Source organism: Microcebus murinus, chromosome 9 (genome assembly GCF_040939455.1).
Source record: "Microcebus murinus isolate Inina chromosome 9, M.murinus_Inina_mat1.0, whole genome shotgun sequence".
In the NCBI taxonomy this organism is placed as follows: Eukaryota; Metazoa; Chordata; class Mammalia; order Primates; family Cheirogaleidae; genus Microcebus; species Microcebus murinus.
In genome coordinates, this window is record NC_134112.1 from 9,783,870 (window position 1) to 9,805,017 (window position 21,148).

A 21,148-nucleotide genomic window follows, 5' to 3' on the forward strand; every position below is an offset into this window, starting at 1 on the left:
GTGTCCCCAGGAAGGTTTGCAGGCAAGAATGAAGCCAACAGGGCTGGGGGGAAGGGCTCAGGGACAGGACGAGGGCGGGGGGAGGGGCAGCAGAGGAGCAGGCCGGACTGTCCGAGAGTCGGACCCTGGGCCCCAAGATGAAGAGATCTCACAGATGGTACTCCACTCGGCAGGAGCATCAGTGCCAGGGGGTGGCCCTTAGGCACAGCCAGGGTCCTTAGAGGATTCAGTGCATGGGATGTAATGATCAAGGAGTCCCTGCCACCCATGAGAGGCCCAGAACACTTGCTCTTGTCCTATGTCCATAAAGCCAAAGCCCAAATTGAGTCATTTCTGTGGCACGAGAGCCCACTGCGTCTTCTGCCCCAGCCCCCTGCGACCACTGTGCCCAGCCCAGGCACTGCAGGACAGATGTGGCTCCAGGGGCAGAGGCCAGAATGGACACCCATCCTGGCACCCATGGCTTTTGCCCAAATAGATCAGAAACATGCTTGGCAACCAGAGATTAAATTATTCACATTGCAGTAAACTTCTTTTTAAGGTCTCTGAGAGTTACAATAGGAACATCATGTGCAAAACTGACAGCTGTCCAAGGCCCTGGCTGACAGGAGTGGCTCTCCCTGCCAGCTCAGCCTGGCCCTCCCCAAACAGGTACGTGGTGGGGGCTTGGCAGAGCCCAGGTGGATGAGGCCCAGAGCTTTCCACCCAGCACTGGGGTGTGTGTCCCTAGGCAACTCCTGGCTCCTTCACAGTGGAGGACCTGGGCCACCAGGGCCACCTGTGCCTGGAGCTCCTCCCCAGCCTCCAGCAAGCGGGAAGGGCTGACACGCAGGTCTGGTCACCTTCTCCCAGGAAGGCCTGAGAGAACTGTGCAGAAAGTGGGGGTGCTCCCCTGCCTGCCACCTGTCACGCTGAGTCCTGGTCCATGCTGCAGCCCAGCGCCTCAATGTCACTGCTGATGTCCGAGATCATGCGGTCCCACTCGTCCCCCTCAGAGGGTGCCGACCGGTCGTCGGAGCTGCCTGCAGCCCTGTTCCCATTGGTGGTGGAGCTAGACGTGGTGCTCAGCATCCCCCGGTGCCTGCCGAAGCTGTCGGTGATGATGCCACGGCCGTCCTTCACACCGATGGTCTCCAGGAAGTTCTCGAAGTGTTGACTGTCCTTCTCAGGGATGAAGGGCCGCAGACCTGCAGACGCGACACACGTAGCACAGCACCTCCAGGTGGGCTTGGCCTGCTCGGCTCTGCTCCCAGGGTTCAGAGCCCTGGACAGGGCTGCAGTTGCCCCTGGGTGCACAGCCTGGGAGACCTGACACCACGCTTACCATGTCTAGCTACTGCGGTTGACAGCATGTGCCCTGGCCAGACGGTCGGGCTAAGTCCCCAACTCCCACAGGCACTGCAGGCCCTGGCCAGCTTGCTGCTTCCGGCACACCTGGCCTTCCTGGCCTCGGGGCACCAGCACAGGCATCCATGACCTCCTCTCATTCTCTGTCAGTCCTCACAAAGCTCCCATTTTACAAGTAAGAAAGCTGAGGCTCACAGCAGTCCTTTTTTTTTTTTTTTTGAGAGAGTCTCACTTTGTTGTCCAGGCTAGAGTGAGTGCCGTGGCGTCAGCCTAGCTCACAGCAACCTCAAACTCCTGGGCTCGAGCGATCCTACTGCCTCGGCCTCCCGAGTAGCTGGGACTACAGGCATGCGCCACCATGCCCGGCTAATTTTTTATATACATATCAGTTGGCCAATTAATTTCTTTCTATTTATAGTAGAGACGGGGTCTCGCTCTTGCTCAGGCTGGTTTTGAACTCCTGACCTTGAGCAATCCGCCCGCCTCGGCCTCCCAGAGAGCTAGGATTACAGGCGTGAGCCACCGCGCCCGGCCAAGAAAGCTGAGGCTCACAGCAGTCCTTGAAGCTGCCTCCCAGCACCCAGCAATGAGGGTGCAGTCTCTCAGAGGAAGGCTTCATACCCAAACTCACCTTTTCCCTGCCACAGCCCAGCACAGGGTGACCACCCTTACTTAGAAGGCCATCTTCCTATGCGGGTGTCTCTCAGAACGTCTACCCCTGCTGCAGGTGGGCAGGCAGAGCCTAGCCCGGGAGGAGACACAGGTGCTAGCATGGAAGGGGTGGGTGCCACTTGGACAGGGCCGTACAGCTAGCCTGCCCCAGCCCGCAGCCCTCCCCCCTCCCGTGAGCTCCCCGGGCCGGGATGAGGGCAACACACCCACCTTCCTTGGTGTGTTAAGGACACAGGCTCAGGACTCAGGCGCCCTCAGCTAGCTACCACCAGCTCGCGTGTTCTGAGAGTCAGCAGAAGGGCAAACCGCAGCTGAGTCCCGGCTGTCTGAGGCGGGCCAGACCACCCAGCCTGCCAGTGGCTCTGATCTAACATGGTGAGCTCTCTGGGGCTCTTGGCAAAGGTTATTCCTTCCACGTGCTGGGCAAAGAGGCATCTTTGCCTCTGCCCATCACACTGCTACACAGTCCCCAAACCCACACCTCCCTGACTGCGCTCCGGCACACCTTCCAAATCCCAGGGTTTCATTCTCAAAGTCCCGCTCCCAGGAACGCTCTGCTGCTCCCTGGCAGGGCCCACCCAGCTCAGCTCAAGGGCTCCCAGGAGACTGAAGGACTGTTGATGGCCCCTGGCAGTCCCTGGGAAGAGCCCCCAGAGTAGTCACAGCAGGTCCCCTGGCCTTGAGCCTGCAGTCTGATGACCATCTCTGGTTCAAACTTCCCATCCCTGACGGAGCCCCTACCCCACCCACCCAGAGGTCACATTCCCAGGGGGGAGCAGCCTCCCCAAGCAAGCTTTGGGCCGGCCACCCTCTCAGGCTCCAGCTCACCGAGCAGCAGGAACTTGCGGCTGTCCCCATAGAGCTGCCGCAAGTTGATGCAGAACTCATGGATCGAGGCCCCGTTGCGGTACTCGTGCAGCCGCATCGCAAACTGCTGGATCTCCTGCGACGACAGCTTGGTGCGCAGCTGCAAGAGGGCAGAGGCAGGTGCTGGGCTGGGGACAGCGGGAGGATCTGGCAGCCCTGCCCCACCCTGCCATGGCCGCCAACCCTGGGCGAGCTCCCGCAGCAGGCACGATGGGCACGGCTGCACACCCGTGTGCCAAGCCCCCGCCAAGCGCACGCTGGCCGCCTCTAGCTTCACGTCTGCACAGGCCGTGGGTCAGAACGTCCACAACGCGTCCTCGTCCTGCCGGGCCTGGTGTGGGAGCTACCCAGAGAGGGAGGCACCCGGCAGCTCCACGCTCCTGAGCTGGAACACCAGCACCTCGCCGGAGGGTGCGGGAGGCAGGGGGCCTGGACAGAGTCAGCAGGGTGGGGGTGGGAAGTTGGTGACCTGGGGCCCAGGGCCAACACTGACGCCTTCAGCGTACAAAATACATGCAGATCAGGAAGACAAAGCTTTCAGTCACTAAACTTCATATGACGGGTAGGAAGTGTCTGGCTGGTGGCCTTTCGGGGCCCACCATCCGCCACCTCCTGGGACTCAGGCATGGACTGTGGTCCAGCCTCGACGGCCGAGGCCCCTCCACCTCACCCCACCAGCTCGTGCTCTTCCAGACTGGCCCTGGGAAGAGGCGGCGATGCAGGCAGAATCACCAGGTGTGCCCAAGGCGCCCGCTCCAGAGGGGGAAGCAGCCTGTCCCAGCATGGCCTCCTCCCCTGCCTCTCTTCCCAGGGCCTACCGTCAGCATGTAGTCCTGCAGCAGCTCGGTGGCGCTGGCGCTCAGCTCACTCTCACTGACCGTCTTGCCGTGGGATAAGGGCTGAATGTAGAAGGACAACGGCGACACTCCGCCTGCATCCGCAGAGTCGGGGAAGGAGCTGCCAGGGAATGCAGCGTGTGGGCAGGTGGCCTCCCGACCCCTCCTCCCACACGAGTTCGGGGAGCCTAACCAGTGCCCGGTGTGCGCAGGTCCCTGCTCTTAAGCAGAGAAATGAAAGTGACCAATGACGACAATGACAAGGATGACAAAAATGATGACAAAAGGAGAGCTGGCCAGGTGTGGAGGGTGCTCAGCTTGGCCTGTTCCCAGGCTCCCCAAAGGCGTGGCTTTCAGACAGGCTTTGAGGGAGGGAGGGAATGCGTGGGCCAGGGGGTGGGCAGTGTTGTTGGGGGCGGGCAGTGTTGTTGGGGGCAACGGGCTGGGAGGGAGGCCCAGGGGACAGACTGGTCAGGGAAGTGGCTGGAGTGGGGCGGGCAGCAAGGGGCGGCAGGAAAGGAAAGCATGGTCTCAGCTGCTACGGAGGGAACAGGTGGCAGGTACGGGGCTGGCAGGCCAGAGCCTCAGCAGGTTTGGTCAGAGGAAAGACACCATCCAATGTGACCTTTACAAGGTCACTCCGGAGGCCACAGGAAGGCGGGCAGGGCAGGGAGAGACAGAGAGAGGGCAAGGGCTCCAGAAGCCTACCAGGTGAGGGTGGTGAGTTTGGGGTGCTGGGTTCAGCAAAGACGAGGTGAGCTTGGGGCCCAGGTGAGCTTGGGGGCCAAGTGGCCGGAGCCCAGACAACACCAGGCAGCATGTTTGATGCTTGCTCAACCCCGGGGCTCAGGGCACGTGTACTCACAAAGTGCTGGCTTCTGCCTCGTACGTCTCCTTAATGTCCACTTTCGTAGAAGAGTCGTCTGTAAGGAAGACGCAGAAACCCAAGACGACCAGATACATGAGGGGGAAGCACTTCGAGTCCAGCAGGGACCCTGCAGTCCTCCGTCACTGAGCCACCGGACTTGGAAAGTGCTGTGTGTCCCAGGGCAAGGCCCCTCCCCACAAGGAGGAATCGCCCATGGCCAAAGCCAACGAAAGCTGCCTTTGGGGCTGTGTGCCAGGCAGCGTATCAAGGGCTTTGGCTTTTTTTTTTAATTATTATTTTTTTTAAGGCTAGTCAGGTGAAGCAGTGGGAGTGGAGAAGGAACAAAGGAATCTGCTACAGGTTGGCATCAATTAATGGTAAACATCACTGCACTCTGACCAGTGGGCTTTGTCTTCTTTAACCCAGGCACCTGTCGCCCATCCGCACGTGAGGATGAGGAACTGAGTCATATGCAAATGGACCCAGGTCACACAGCAGAAGCCAGTCAGCACCAAGCAGTCTGACCCCCAGCCTGGACACAGCTGAGTCCTTGGGACTCCCAAGACCCTCAGACCAGGAAGGGTCTACACAGAGCAGCTACCTGGGTAACATTCAGAAAGTGACACTAGGTCTATGTGACGGACTGTAGTTTGCTATTCCGAACCTAAGCAAAGGGACATTTCAACACCAGTACGGCAGCGAGAAGAAGCATTAAGAGAGGAGGTGAGTTGTGGGGAGGGTGTAGGACTAACGGGGAGCAGGAGGGAGAGGACGGGAGACAAGAGAGACATTTATGGCACTGCACACGGGGCCGGCGTGGAGTCAGGATCACGGGTCCCAGGCTATCACCCCTAATCTCCAGAACTTGGGAACATGTTGCGAATGTGGCAAAGGGGAGCTTGAGCCGGGGAATGGCTGGGTGACAAAGCAAGACCCTGTCTCAAAAAAAAAGCTCTGGGCCGGGCGCTGTGGCTCACGCCTGTAATCCTAGCTCTTGGGAGGCCGAGGCGGGCGGATTGCTCAAGGTCAGGAGTTCAAAACCAGCCTGAGCAAGAGTGAGACCCCGTCTCTACTATAAATACAAAGAAATTAATTGGCCAACTGATATATATATAAAAAATTAGCCGGGCATGGTGGCGCATGCCTGTAGTCCCAGCTACCCGGGAGGCTGAGGCAGAAGGATCACTCGAGCCCAGGAGTTTGAGGTTGCTGTGAGCTAGGCTGACGCCACGGCACTCACTCTAGCCTGGGCAACAAAGTGAGACTCTGTCTCAAAAAAAAAAAAAAAAAAAAAAAAAGCTCTGAGTGCTCAGCGACTCTGCAGGGTGTGAGATGCCCACACAGGGCTCTGGCCGCTGCCCTCCCACCAGGCACAGGCTTCTCCAAGCCTCTCCACTGCTTACCCTCTTGGCTGAGATGTCAGAATTAGTGGGGAGGGCTAGAGGGCTGGGACTTATCTCAGTAAAAAGAAGAAACTGCAGGCAACAAGCTGCACTATTTCTAGTATTTTTCCTTTTATGCAAACTATTAATCCTCAATAACCAATATATTTGAAAAATATATGATCTTGGTGTTCAGAAGATTTAGCCCAAGTGAGCGTGTCTATAACAAAGTGATTCTGTACGGACTAACAGGTTCCTGAAACCGCTCTGTAACCAGCCTGCAGGAGGCGGTGGCTCTGAGCGCCGGTCCCGCTGTGCAGCCTACAATGTTCCTTCACTTCTCCCCCCTCTCCACCACCGGCTGGCGTCCCAGGCAGCCTGAGCAGCCCCGTGCGCCTGGCCCCGGCCCCAGAAGGAGCCCTCACGCTGGGGATCTGGGCGTGCCCACAGGGAGGTTCCCCAGCCCCCTCTCAGCCTCCTCGTTCTCTAACATGCCCCACTGCTAGGAGCCTTCTCCTGGCTCCGTCTTTGTTCTGAGTTGGGTGAAGGGACGTTAGCACGCGTGGTTCCAGAGAAAGTGTTCATGGCCCCCAAACTTACACCAGGAAGTTACCCTATCTTGGCCCGGCATTTATGCTCAAAACAACTCCCTTAGAAGGGGCGATGCTTTTGCCTTGATTAAACCCTACCAACCTGTATGAACAGTGAAGTCTGGAAACAAAGGGCCACCACATCACCGCAGTAACTGTGCTAACTGTTCCCTGTGTCATTCACAGGGCAGTGAGGGCCACTGCAGCAGTCCCTCCTGCCCCCGCTCCTGCCCGCCCTCACCAACGTACCGCTGTGCAGGGACAGGTGGTGGGTCGGGGTGGAGGCCCCGTCAAATATCGCTCTGTCCAGGAAGTCGATGGTGGACTCCGTGTACACAACCTGGAAGACCTGGCCCAGCAGGCAGCAAAGCTCCTCCGCAGCGACCTGCATGGGGGACAGCAGCTGCTCCAACAGTCTGGCGGGGCTGGAGACCACACCTTCCCAGGCCACTTCCAGAGCACATGGGATGTCTCAGGTGCTCAGTAAATACGAATGATGGCGGAACCAAGTGTGCCCCCGCCTTTCACTGCCCAAGAGTGTCAAAAAGGAGACCCAGCCAATTAGGATTGATCTAGGACCAGATGGCCCAGGTGTGGCCTTGCAGGTATGAGGGGACTGGTGCAGGCACAGGTGTCAGCTGCCTGCCCCACCTCCTCTTCCCATTATTACCTGACCCCGTCAATTCCCTCACAACTCCTCCCCAGTCTGGGAAAGAGGGGAGAGAAGAAACCACCAGGATCACAGCCCACCTGGAGGCGTTTCTAACAGCTGTAAATGGTTTTATAACAGCATGCTGCCTACAACAAGGGCTCTCATTCGGTGATTTTACATCCCCCCAGGGGGTGTGTGGCAATGTCTAGAGACTTTTTTTTGGTTGTCACAAGGGGAGAGGCCAGGGATGCCCCTCCATACATGCAATGCACAGGGCAGCCCTACAAACGAAGAGGTTGAAAAGGGCGACAGTGCCGATGCTGGTTTAAGGTGCAAGGTCACTAGTATGCATTTTACAGGTGCAGAAATTAAATAGAAAGGTGTTAAGTGATCCTCTGGGTGGCAGAGAGGAGCCCCAAACCCACAAATGCCCAGCCCTCAGCTCTTCCAGGCTGAGGAATCTGCAAGCACAGTCACCACGCAGGTGGCCACCACCATCCGCTCCCATCAGCATGAGAGGAGGGGGAGAAGAATGATGAGCAACCAGTGCCGGTGGTGCCCGTCTCAGGGACCGGGCTGGGGGTGGGAGGGACTGGGGCGGGGGCCTTGGCGGGATCTGGAACGTGGCCATGGGCGGAGCAGAGCTGTGGGCAGGGCCAGGTAGGGGCAGGGCCTGGGGAAGAGCTGCGCAGAGGGGAGGGAGTGGCTAAGGCCAGGGCCCTGGGCAGGGCTGGGCGTGGCTAGGTAGGGCACGTGGGCCTGCCCAGGTCATGAGCAGGGTCTGGGCGGAGCCAGAGGCGGGACTATGGGCAGGGCAGGGTCGGAGCTGGGCGTGGGTGGGCGGGGCCTGCCGTGAGTGGGCGGGACCTGGCCGTGGGTGGGCGGGGCCTGACCGTGGGTGGCCGGGGCCTGGGGGCTCACCTTGCTCTCCGCAGCCAGGATGACGAGGCAGCATGCCTCCACAGGCCCCACTGCGCTCTCTGACAGGGAGCCTGCACTGAGGCCTCTGGAACTTTCGGCACACAGACTCTGGCTGGGGGAGATGCCCGGGTCCTGGGCTGAGAAGTCAACACCATCTCAGGTTAGTGCAGGAGGCCAAGCGTGAGGACACCAGAGGCAACAGGTGCTGCTCAGGGGTCCTTTACCTGGCTCAGGTGTCTGCCAAACGACCTGGTTGACAGGCCTGCACCAGGCACACCCTCTGGGCAGGTCCCCTCCACTCCTCTGCCTCAATAAACAAGGGTGGGAACAGAGGTAAGCCCTGAGCTCTAGGGCACCAGAGCTTGTGTCTTCCTGCAATTTCACATGGTTCAAGTTTGTATATAATAGACCACAAACAATCCTAAGAATAGTCCACTGCCAGGAGGTTTCCATGTGCTCTTGCCCAAAGGCACTCCCTTCTTACAAATGGGTAAACTGAGGCATGATGGGTGGTGAAGGGCTGGGCCTGAGAGTGTGGGAGTGGCAAAGTCCAAGTGCCAATCTAGATGGTCAGACCCTGGTGCCCCTGTTCCTAATGCCCTACTGAGGGCCTCCCCAGACAAATGAGGTTCTCATGTGACACATGGGGTGACTCCAGGCTTGCCCAATGTCAACCTGGGGGGACTTCAGGGCTAGAAGCAAAGCCCGGAAGTGCCCCTAGTGCCAGGCCCAGCACAGCAGGGACAGAAAGGCAGAACTGGGGAGCTGCTGGGGAGATAAGAACCGGGCCGGATGCAGGCAGGTACACGGGCAGACAAGGGCTCCATAAGGGACAGCTCCACAAGCCCCACAGTGAGATCCCGGGCACTACTCTGTCCCTAAGGCAGCCACTGGCCACAGGGCTACTGAGCACATGGAATGTGACAAGTCCACACTGAACTGTGAGTGTAAACTACACACAGGGCCTCAGAGCTGGCACAAAGAAAGCAAGCTAAACAGCTCCATGATTTTCTACTGATTATATGCTAACATGATAGTATTTTGGATATAGAGGGGTAAGTAGAATATTATTGAAGCTAATTTCACTTGCTTCTCTTTACTTAACATTTTTAAAAATGCGGCTCCCTGGCCCATGCCTGCGGAGTCTCTCAAGGAAGCAGGAAGGCAGCTTAGAGACACAGACAGTGACGTGTCCTCTCCTGAATCACACAGCAAGTGCTCTGGCAGAGGCACGGGTGACCCTGCTTCATCCAGCCCCACCTAAGTCACCGCCCTCTAAGCAGCCCCTGCCATGTGGACCTCTTGCAGCCAGACCTGCCCATCCCCCACAACGATCCCCCTCCTGGACTGTCCCAGCTGCCAGCATACCTTGGTCCACAGAGGCCTACAGATGTGCCTGCACGGAGTGGGCACTGAGTGGATGAAGGGACACACCTACTCCCAGGACACAGGGACTTGATCTCTTCCGTTAAATCAAAAGTTCTTTCAAAGATCTGAGTCCTGTTTTTCATCTATTTTTGAAAAGTTTCTATGAAGCTCATTCTCTCTTTTAAAAAATCTGGCCGGGCATGGTGGCTCACACCTGTAATCCTAGCTCTCTGGGAGGCCGAGGCGGGTGGATTGCTCAAGGTCAGGAGTTTGAAACCAGCCTGAGCAAGAGCGAGACCCCATCTCTACTATAAATAGAAAGAAATACATGGGCAATATATGTAACCTTAACACTTGTACCCCCATAATATGCTAAAATTAAAAAAAATAAATTTAAAAGAAAGAAATTAATTGGCCAACTAATATATATAGAAAAATTTAGCCAGGCATGGTGGCGCATGGCTGTAGTCCCAGCTACTCGGGAGGCCGAGACAAAAGGATTGCTTGAGCCCAGGAGTTTGAGGTTGCTGTGAGCTAGGCTGATGCCACGGCACTCACTCTAGCCTGGGCAACAAAGCTGGACTCTGTCTCAAAAAAAAAAAAAAAAAAAATCTGTTATTTATTTTCTTCAGCAATTTTTTCTAGTGACTGAAGCTGAGAAATTGTCATGCAGCGCAGGTCGCAAGGGGCCTGTCTTCCCTCCCTACCTGCTTAGAACACCTACAGACCCTGGCCAGAAGCCAGTGTCCTCATTCCTTGTCCCTAAGGATACCTAGGGCCTCCTATAGCGACCCGAGGGTAGGGAACCAGGAGGTCACCGCGGTGTTGGGCAGTGTGATTGGAAGCAGTTATGAAGCAAACCTTCTTAAGCCAGACGGAACCAGCTCAAGCCCAGCCACACTATTTACCAGCTATATGGCCTTTGTCAAGTTCATCTCTCTGCTCTCAGTTTCTCCATCTGTAAAGTGGGAGTAAGTGGAATCCTTCTTATAGATTTGTTATAGAAATCAAATGAGATAAATCACGTCAAATAATTTGTTCTAATTTGAGCCATATTAAATTGCCATTTTTATAGATTTAAATGGTTAAATATGGGCAGCTTCATATTGTTCAGCCTAACTTAATGCCTGGCATTAAACAGTCGATGCTCACTAACACCATGAAGGAAAACAAGAGACAAGTGGGGCACAGAGGGGGTCTCACGCATACCTGGTTGGTGACAGTGTGACAGTGTGTGTGTGTGCAGGTCAAAGCTACTGCTACACAGATGACAAAGTACAGCAACAGCCACCTTCATGAACCCCTCCAGAGCCACCTATCTGATTTGTGACCACAGCGACCCCAACTAGATTCACAGGCTCTCTGGGGACTGTGCTCAGAGCTCACCCAAGCTCAGACCTCACCGCTCCAAGAGTCAGTACTGGCAGCACTCACGGCTCCGTCAGACATGGTGTGTGGTCCCAGCAGACCCACTGTGACCCCTCACACCCTGCCACTGGCTCCGTGGAACCTAGGACCTCCCAGGTTCCTACCTGTTTTCAGGACCACCAGGTGTGCGGCGTCATCCCGAACGTAGGAGACGGCAGCGATGTCATGGATGGGCACCCTGAGGATGATGTCCTCCCCGTCCCGCCAGGCCAGCTTCACGTTGTAGGCAGACAGGCTGAGCACAGCATCGTGCTCCTGAGTCAAGTGTCCAGGAAGCTGGTGGGCTCTCTGGAAGGAACCACACGGCATCAGAAATGCTGGAAGTGGCTGCAGGCTGGCAGTGGGCTCTCCTCCCGGGAGCACCATGCTGGCCAACGCCACGAGTGACCGGCACTAAGTGAGTAAGGTGAGTGTTGTTCCCCTCAGCACAGTGGTGCTTACTCCAGGGATGCAGTCAACCATTTGGAGGATTCTTCTGGAACTGCCTTTAGATTCAGACTTACTGCATGTGGTTTGGAATATCTCAAAAGTGTACATTTTGGAAATAGCCCAAAACCATGTGGAGCAGGTCAGGAGAATAAAGTTAACACTGAAACTGAAGAACAGTCTTTAGAGCCAAAGAGCCAAGTGCACCCATAATGTGACAGGACCGGGTCCTCCCCCACAGCCACAGGCCAAGAGTAAGGGGACCAAGGGCTCACATGGGTCAAGGGACAGGGCACAGGGGTAAGAGGGTGGGGTTACCTTTGCATTGTCTATGAAATGCAGGATTTCAGTCCTACTGGAAGGATTCAGGTATCCTGGTATGGACGTTAACTGACCTAAATACTGAAAGAAAGTGAAGGAAAAAGTGCCATAAGAAATGGGAGCTGAGCCAACACCACCACTGTCACCGCAGAGAGTACAGACTGAGTGCCTCGTGCTCAGGCCACCAGGCAGTTCTGTCCGGCTCACGTGAAAGCCCAACTTTAGGATGTGAGTCCTGGATTTTTACAGAAATCTATCCTGGCTGAGGACAACCCTCCCGCATTTCCTACTATTCTGTATTCAAGGTCGTCATCAAAAGTCCTGCAAAAGGCATCTCAAAATTAGTTTTGGTAGAATCTGGACTCTGAAACAGGGATGGCTGGTGTTTCCTGGTCACTGTTGGGGAAACTGAAAACAACGGCACCATGCACAACCCCACCAAAATCAAACTCATAAACTGCAAAGGTCCACACAGCTGAGAAATGAGCAAAAATAGAGAAATGAAGTGCTATGGTCTGAATGTGTCCCCCCAAAAGCGTGTGCTGGAAACTCAATCCCCAGTGCAACAATGTGAAGAGGTGGGACATTTAAGGGCTTCTTAGGGCGTGAGAGCTCCGCCCTCTTGAGCGTATTAATGCAGTTATAGCAGGAATGGGTTTGTTATGGCAGGAGTGGGTTCCTAACTAAAAGGGTCAGTTCAGCCCCCTTCCCTCTCTCGCTTGCCCTTCCGCCTTTCACCATGGGATGACACAACAAGAAGGTCCTCACCAGATGCAGCCCCTTGACCTTGGACTGCCCAGCCTCTAAAACCACAGGAAACACATGTTTGTTCATTATATATTACCCAGTCTGTGGTACTCTGTTATAGCGGCACAAAACAGACGAGGACAAGAAGTAAGTAGGTTTCTATTGTCACACATGACCATGGGGCACTTGGCTCAGCAAAGCTCCATGATGCGGGGCCTCAGGGGTGGAAGGCCGCGAATGGCAGCACTGTACCTGCTGGGCTCCCACCTGCACCTTGCTGACTGACACGAGGTTTTTCATGTTTCAGGGTTTTTCTTTTTGTAATAGGTGACTGATTTCTTGCCAAAAGCAGACTTCTTATACTCAACCTTTCTCAGTCATTCATTACTTCACATATCTAAGTTCTCTGTTCACAAGGGATAAAGCGGGACTTACAGTTTCAGTCCAGCATGTAAAGAGCCTGGAAGTCACCACTCCCATCCTCACAAGAAGAAGAAAGCTGACAAATTGAAAATGAATGACCATTCTTACATCCACCAGATAACTGAGGAAAAACAATCCTACCAAAACTAGAGAGACAGACAGGTGGGTGCTGAGGATCCCAGAGAGGAAAGGGGAACTGGTAAGTGCTGGAGACTGAATATGGGCCAGCTCCAGAGGAAAACTCCTGGGGACCCAGTAACAGGGGCCCCCATACTGGCCTGAGTTTCGCCTCTAAAAGCCCCCCTGGGTTCCTAGGATGAAGACTTAAGAAAATCCCTTCTTGCTTCCGGCAGAGGGAAGGGAAAAGAAACCATTTAAAATGATGATCAGAGCATTCTGTTATCCTTAATAAAGCTCTCTGCTAAAGGAAAACCATTTTACCAGAGCCTAACCACCTAGGGGAAGGGAAACACCCAACTCCTGCCTCTTCTGGCCTTTCTGTCTCTCCTAAAGGGGTAAAAAAACAAAACAGAGCTGAAAAGCAGCTGTGGAGCTCACAGCCAGGGGCACAGCCTCTCCCCCCTGCAGGGCTCCTGCATAACAGGGGATTGCAGCTGAAAGAGCTGTAGGCCTCAGATCCTAGTTGAGAAGGAATTTTGAGGAAAACCCCAAAACAATGGAAGACAAAAACCAGAACACCAAAGGAGATTTTGTCCTCTGACATGTACAGCTGCAGCAAACAATAAACACAGCCCAAATTCCTAGCCAGACAAACATACAGCTTTAGAGTAAGGCCTATTTCCCTCATACCTAAGTTCCTTCTACCCAGGACATCATGTGCAGCTTTCAACAGCAAATGACGAGACACACTAAAAGGCAAACAATAGTTTGCGGACTCAGCCTAGGAAAGAATCTCTGAGATTGAGAATGTGTCAATAGAAACTTCCAAAACTAAAAAGCAAAGAAAAAGAATGAAAGAATGAAAGAAATGAAACAGAATATCCAAGAACTGTGGGACAATTATAATTAACATATGTACAAGAGAATACAAGGAGAAGAAAGCAAGAGATGAACAGAATATTTGGAGTAATGATGGCTGAGAATTCCCCCAAATTCATGTCAGACACCAACCCACAGATCCAAGGATGTCAGAGAATACCAAACAGAACAAGAGTGGAAGACAAAAAGAAACAAAGAACAAGGGCAATTATAGAAACAGTTATAAATATGGTAAATATTAATCCAGCTATACCAATAATTACTTTAAATGTGAGTGATCTAAATACACCAATAAAGAGACAAAGACTATCAGACTGGTTTAAAAAAAATCAAGACCCAACTATATGCTACATACAAGAAAACTAATTATAAAGGCACATATAGATTCAAAGATAAGGGACAGAGAAAGCTATGTCATACTAACTCTAATCAAAAGAAAGCTACATTAGCTATATTAATTTCAGATAAAACATACTTCAGGCCGGGCGCGGTGGCTCACACCTGTAATCCTAGCACTCTGGGAGGCCGAGGCCGGCGGATTGCTCAAGGTCAGGAGTTCGAAACCAGCCTGAGCAAGAGCGAGACCCCGTCTCTACTATAAATAGAAAGAAATTAATTGGCCAACTAATACATATAGAAAAAATTAGCCAGGCATGGTGGCGCATGCCTGTAGTCCCAGCTACTTGGGAGGCTGAGGCAGAAGGATTGCTTGAGCCCAGGAGTTTGAGGTTGCTGTGAGCTAGGCTGACGCCACGGCACTCACTCTAGCCTGGGCAACAAGCGAGACTCTGTCTCAAAAAAAAACAAAAAAAAACAAAAAAAAAACATACTTCAGAGCAAGAAAATCAGGGATAAAAAGGAGCACTACATAATGATAAAGGGGTCAATTCTTTAAGAACACATAACAATCCTAAATGTGCACATACCTAACCACAGAGCATCAAAATATATGAGGCAAAAACTGACAGAACTGCAAAGAGAAACAGACAAATCTACTATTATAGTTGGAGATTCCGATACCCTCCATCAGAAATGGACAGATCAAGCAGGCAGAATATCAGTGAGGACATGGTTGAACTCAACAGTACCGTCAGTCAACTGGATCTAATGGACGTCTTTAGACTACTTCATCCAACAACAGCAGAATACACACATTCCTCAAGCTCACATAGAACATTCACCGTGATAGACCACATTCCGGGCCATAAACATACTTTAACAAATTCAAAAGAACAGAAACTATACAACATCTGCTCTCAGATCACAATGGAATTCTTCAAAAGACACAATCACACCTGTAATCTTAGCACTCTGAGAGGCCGAGGTGGTTCACTCAACATCAGGAGTTCGAAACCAGCCTGAGCAAGAGCGAGACCCTGTCTCTACTAAAAATACAAAGAAATTAATTGGCCAGGCCAGACGCGGTGGCTCACGCCTGTAATCCTAGCACTTTGGGAGGCCGAGGCGGGCGGATTGCTCAAGGTCAGGAGTTCGAAACCAGCCTGAGCAAGACCCCATCTCTACCAAAAATAGAAATAAATTAATTGACCAACTAAAAACATATATACAAAAAATTAGCCGGGCATGGTTGCGCATGCCTGTAGTCCCAGCTACTCGGGAGGCTGAGGCAGTAGGATCACCGAACCCCGGAGATTGAGGTTGCTGTGAGCCAGGCTGACGCCATGGCACTCACGCCTGAGCAACAAAGTGAGACTCTGTCTCAAAAAAAAAAAAAAAAAAGATTCTATCAATAGAGTGAAAAAACAACCACAGAATGGGAAAAAATATTTCTAATCATATATCCGATAAGGGATTAATACCCAAACTATATAAAGAACCCCTGTAACTCAACAACAAAAAACCCAAATAACCCAATTAAAAAATGGTCAAATGACTTGAATAGACATTTCTCCAAAGAAGATACCCAGATGGCCAATAAGCACATGAAAAGATTCTCAACATCACTAGTTATTAAGGAAATGCAAATCAAAACCACAGTGAGATATCACATCACACCCACTAGGATAGTTATTTAAAAAAGGGAAAGTAACAAGTGTTGACAAGGATATGAAGAAACTAGAACCCTTGTTCATTGTTGATGGGAATGTAAAATGGTGCAGCTACTGTGGAAAACAGTATAGTGGTTCCTCACAAAAATTAAAACACAAAATTAGCATATAATACAGCAATTCCATACTTCTGGGTATATATACAAAAGAAATGAAAGCAAGGGCTTGAAAAGAAAGATATTTGTATATTCATGTTCATAGCAGCATAATTCACAATCAACAAAAGGTAGAAATAATCCATCAAAACATAAATGGATAAACAATATTCATCAAAACATAAATGGATAAACAAAATGTGGTTTATACATACAATGGAATATTATTCAGTCTTAAAAAGGGAGGAAATTCTGACACATGCTACAACGAGGAAGACACTTGAGGACATTGTGCTAATTGAAATAAGCTAGTCATAAGGACAAATCATATATGACTCCACTTAGAGTAGTAAAATCACAACAGAGACAGAAAGCAGAGCAGTGGTTCCCAGGAGCTGGCGGTGGGGGGAATGGGGAGTCATTGTTTAATGGGTACAGAGTTTTGGTTTGGGCTGATAAAAAAGGTTCTGGAGATGGATTGTATTGATGGTCATACAACAATGTGAATTTACTGACTGTTAATAACCTGTAGAACTGAAAATGGTCAAGATGGTAGACTTTATGTTATATACATTTTACCACAATAACAAAAAATTCATCTTACTAGCTTTATTCAATAATTTCATTTGCTATACTTCCTAGCTTTGTATCATTCAAAAATAATATTTTGTGTTTTCAGACAAATAATAAAAAATATTGACTAAGATGGGGTCATATGTCAAATGCTTTGCTGAAACAAAAGGACTCTGTTATGATGTCTATGGAATTGTGCAGGAATTGTCCCCAGCCTCCTCGATTTGGGTACACAATGTTACCAGCACTACCTTTTCTTTAGTGGTATCGAAAATCTGACCACAGTGCTTCAAATTCGGGCTCACAGATCTCCAAAGAGGATTCTACTTTCTTCACGTGGAGATGAGCCCTCACTCATTTGAGATTTGAATTTTTTCCCTGTAAAATATTTATATGAGTAAAACAACTTTTATCAATAAAGAAAAATTACAGCTCTAATCCTGGTCAGAATTCTGGATGGGACCAAGTGCGCCTCCTGGACAGCTCTCAAGTTGGCCTCCTTGTCTGCCCTGGGCGAACACGCTCGGTCCCCTGGTGTCCCTGGCCAACTCTGAGTGCCGCCCACAGCAAAGCCACGGCCGGCCCACGCCCACCGCGGGCTGCCCTGACGCACTGGCCACAGCGAGTCGCAGCTGAGAGAGACGACTGCGATGAAACGGTGGCAGAGCAAGGGGACATTTGACCAGCTGGTCATCGGCTCAATTAGCTCTGGTACCAGTGAGACAGAAGATGATACGGCCAAGCACACCTCACCTGACGGTGCCACCCATCCGGCCCACCCCCGGGGAGCGCTGCGGCCACACCCTCCCTGCCAGGGGCGTCACCGCTTCATTAGGCATCTTCTTCTAAAAATAATTTTTGACAAGTTGCAACAGAAGTCCATTTTTATACTGGTCCCAGATCAGTCTCCCCGTAACTTCCATTTATTGGTTGAAATTTTTCTCATGGTGGAGTCTGGGCCCTGAGAGGGAAGGAACAGACCGCAGAGACCCGTGATGGGGCTATCTGGGTACATGCCCTTGAGAACCTCAGTCCTCAAATTCTTCTGAACAATCTGGGCCTGCAGAAGTGGCCTATCCTCCCCTGTTGGAAGACAGCAGACCTCCATCCTGCCCCCCATGCCTCTTGCTCAAAAATGACACAAAGGCTTCAAATGAGATGGGCATCTCACACGGTAATACGTGCTCTCCTCAGAGTCTGTCCTGTCTGCCCCTCCTGGCTGTAAGGCCCACTGCAGGGCTGCCTAACTACTGCAGGGGCTGGGAGTGTGCCTGGGAGAGGATCCCAGGGTGCTGGGTCCAGGGGAATGGACCCTTCCCCACTCCATGTGTCCCACACACAGATAAAACAGCATCTGGCAAAACTCCCTATGAGTCTAAGATGTGATGACTTTAAGAAACACAACCCAAACCATGAGAAATTACGTGCAGTTGCTTGCAGTATTCATCATGCAATTTCACAGGCCAGCTACAGAATTTTTCAAACCTAGTTCTGACTTTAATTTTTTAAAAATTTAAAGCAATTCCTGACTTTTAATGACAGGGCACCTAATAATATATTTGGGTCACTGAAGAAGTTGCCATCACGAGTCTATGCGTACAACAACAAGACAACAGGGTGAATTCCTACAACTGCTGGTCAGATCTTAACAGGTCTTCATTGAGCCAGAATCTATTTCATATCCATCATTGTCCACTTGGGGGAACCAGTTTTTAGAGGGTTGTGAATCAGCTTTTTCTAAAAGCATCATTATCTTCCTGGTTGATCCAGGAGAAAATTAGAACAAAAAAGAAATGCTTGCAGATTTCTGAGGAAACCAGCAAGCAAGGTTAAAACTGCATTCTTCTTACCTTGCATTGGCAAAACTACCTCTTCAGTGTTCTTGTTTGAGTCAAAAAAAAAAAAAAAAAAAGCATCTTACCAATAAGGATAAATGTCATATACATCATTATGAAAATACTATTCCTATGAGATAAGCCATATATGAATGTTGTATACAACTTTAGGGTTCTCATTTTAATCCTGAAGTGTTCACCTCCTTTCATGCCTATGTATACTATATTCCCAAGTGGGGAGGGGTCTCCTTTATATAGTGCTTTATCATTAATAAGTCAGTACCTGTTCTGTTTCTGGGATGTTCTTTTTGTGCATTAAAAACTTTAAAATTAAAAAAATAAAAAGTCTCATGGGCTGGATGAGACTTTGTCCTTAGTGGGGCACGCTCCATGGTGCATCTAACACCCCGATAAAGGGTCCAGAGACCGTTCTAACATGCTGATGGTAGGCTCTTAGACGTTCAGCAAAAGTGATGGCTCATATTAGACAAAGGAGAGATTGCAGAACTGCTGCAGCAAACTGTGGGTAGAGGTATCAAATGGCTCAGGGCAGTGGGCATACTGGAACGGATCTGCAAAACAAAAGGAAAACCCACCAGTGGCCATGTCCCAGGGGAAGACCTGAATGGCACCCCACTTGCCATAGCAAGAATGAATACACAGAGGGGTGTGGGCATCACCAAGCTCCTCTATGCTGGTCAGCTCCCATGGGAAGCTAACTGCTGGCTGTGCTCACACAGAACTGGGGTCCCCAGGAGCAAGGGGGTAACAGGACCCTGGAAGAGCAGAAGCTAGGGAGCAGCACTGCCCCGCCTGGTGCAGGGATAAGTGCGGAGCTGTGACAGGCAGCAAGGTCCACATGCAGCACTGGGAGCCTGGGATCTCCAGAGATGGCTCAGGAGAGATGGGAGCCAACAAGGGCACTGCTCAGTGTATATAAACAAGACCAGAATCAAATACGCAGAAGGCCAAGGTCAGCTTCTGCAATGGAAAGTATCAATCTCTGCCTCAGTTTCCAGTCCTGAAGCAGCTTAGACCCACCGAAGTGAGTGCACACCACGGTGTTTCCCCAGCTCTTCCAGAAGGGACTTCATTTACCTGGGGAAAAGTGCCTTGGGAACTAAAAGTCTTTGAAGATTTTGGGGATAGAGGGTCTGAGATGACACTGATAGGCAGGGACCCAAATGCCAACAAGGGCCTCTTTAGAGCAGGAACATAAAGGACTCAGCTAATACACGGAGCCCAGGGCCAGGTCTACCTCAAAGTGTGTCCGTCAGGTCAAGAATCAACTGGTGGTCACCTGCCCACTTCCTGAATATACAGACATAATATATACTAGGAACAAATGTATTGTAGTTTGCAGACTCCACACATTGGTCCTTTGACCTGTAGAGTAAGAAGTATTGAAGTATTATATATATATATATATATATATATATACACACACACATATATATACACACATACATATACATATATATTTCTATTTTATCTATATATAAATAGAAAAGGCTATTTGGAAGCCACTGAAACTGATCCCAGCTCCCCACCCCTAGCCAAAGTAGTAAATCAAAAACAATATCATTTCCCAGTGGAAAAGTAGAGATCAGTGCTGCTCTCAAAGACTTAAATGATGCAGAGAGGGTGGTCCCCATCACAGGCCCTGCCTGGTTTGTGCAGAAACTGGGTGGATCATGGCCAATGACAGTGGACTGCTACAAACTAAACTAAACGGAATCTTTATTCGAATTGATAAACACGCTCTTGGGTACAGGATTTGTGGCCACAGTAAATGCTTCTTTCCCAAACCTATCAGGAACCACTCACATCCACATGGGAATGGACAACAGTGCACATTCACACTCAGGTCCTGCTCTCGCCCCAGGACTGTGCCGAGAATGTCAGCTGCAGGAACAGGTAGTCCAGGCCCACACCCGCGCAGCACTTAGCTTACACCTTCGGCCTCAGAAAGGGTTCCCAATACACAGCCGACAAAGGGGAGAACCCAAGCTTGGTTCATGTACCTGGGGACAAGCCACTGCATGACAGCCCTTCGTGACAACAGACCTGCCAGCAGGATACCAATTCTGTGGCCCTGATAAGGCATCATCCCTCGAGAAGACCAACCAGCTACTCCGTAGCCAATAGAATACATTGGGACTGCCTTGAACATGCAATGGGATATATTTTTTCCTGGTGAGGATTGGCAGGTGCTCCAGGTATGAGTTTCCCTCTCCTGCCTGCAGCATCTGCCAGCCCACTCTCCAAGGGCTCATGCAGTGTCTGATTTCTGATGTGGGATGGCACATAACATCACCTTGAGTCAAGAGACTCACTCATGCTAAAGGAGGTACAGCAAGAGGCACATGACAATGGAATTCAATAGTCCTATAAAATACCTGACCGTACCAGAGCTGTCAGCTTAGATGGAATTGTGGAATGGCTTCTGGAAGGCACAGCTACAGGACCAGCTGGGAGATGACACCCTGAAAGGATGCCCCCTCTCCTTCGGGGTGCAGTGTACATCTGAACCAATAGTCACTGTGTGGTGCTGTGTCCCCAGTGAGTAGAATGTGGCCTCAGGACCCACTGAAGTATCAGGGGCTGCAGTTCTAGAAAGGTTTTCAGAAATTATACCAAATGACTTTGGAGAAGCTGAGTCTAGATGGAATGAACTTAAAGTGAGAAACATGGATCGGGAAGCACTGGGCAGAGTGCTCAGACCCCTC

The 21,148-nt window shown here is 51.2% G+C and overlaps 1 protein-coding gene across 7 annotated transcripts in view; it reads right to left on the reverse strand.

Annotated features, from left to right (window-relative positions):
- Positions 1-505: 505 nt before the first annotated feature.
- The window catches only part of CCM2 (CCM2 scaffold protein), a 57,836-nt gene continuing 37,193 nt past the window's right edge, over positions 506-21,148 (reverse strand). For 6 of the 7 annotated variants that reach the window (XM_012763412.3, XM_012763415.3, XM_076006259.1 and 3 more), the window contains 8 exons: positions 11,676-11,759; positions 11,036-11,219; positions 8,136-8,272; positions 6,812-6,947; positions 4,588-4,645; positions 3,705-3,843; positions 2,848-2,986; positions 506-1,187 (listed from right to left, as the gene is read on the reverse strand). In XM_012763412.3, coding sequence (XP_012618866.1) covers positions 907-1,187; positions 2,848-2,986; positions 3,705-3,843; positions 4,588-4,645; positions 6,812-6,947; positions 8,136-8,272; positions 11,036-11,219; positions 11,676-11,759 — 1,158 coding nt within the window. In that variant the 3' untranslated portion in view covers positions 506-906. Of the gene's footprint in view, positions 1,188-2,229; positions 2,302-2,847; positions 2,987-3,704; positions 3,844-4,587; positions 4,646-6,811; positions 6,948-8,135; positions 8,273-11,035; positions 11,220-11,675; positions 11,760-21,148 lie in introns of all 7 variants that reach the window. The other variant, XR_012920974.1, reaches the window with a different exon arrangement.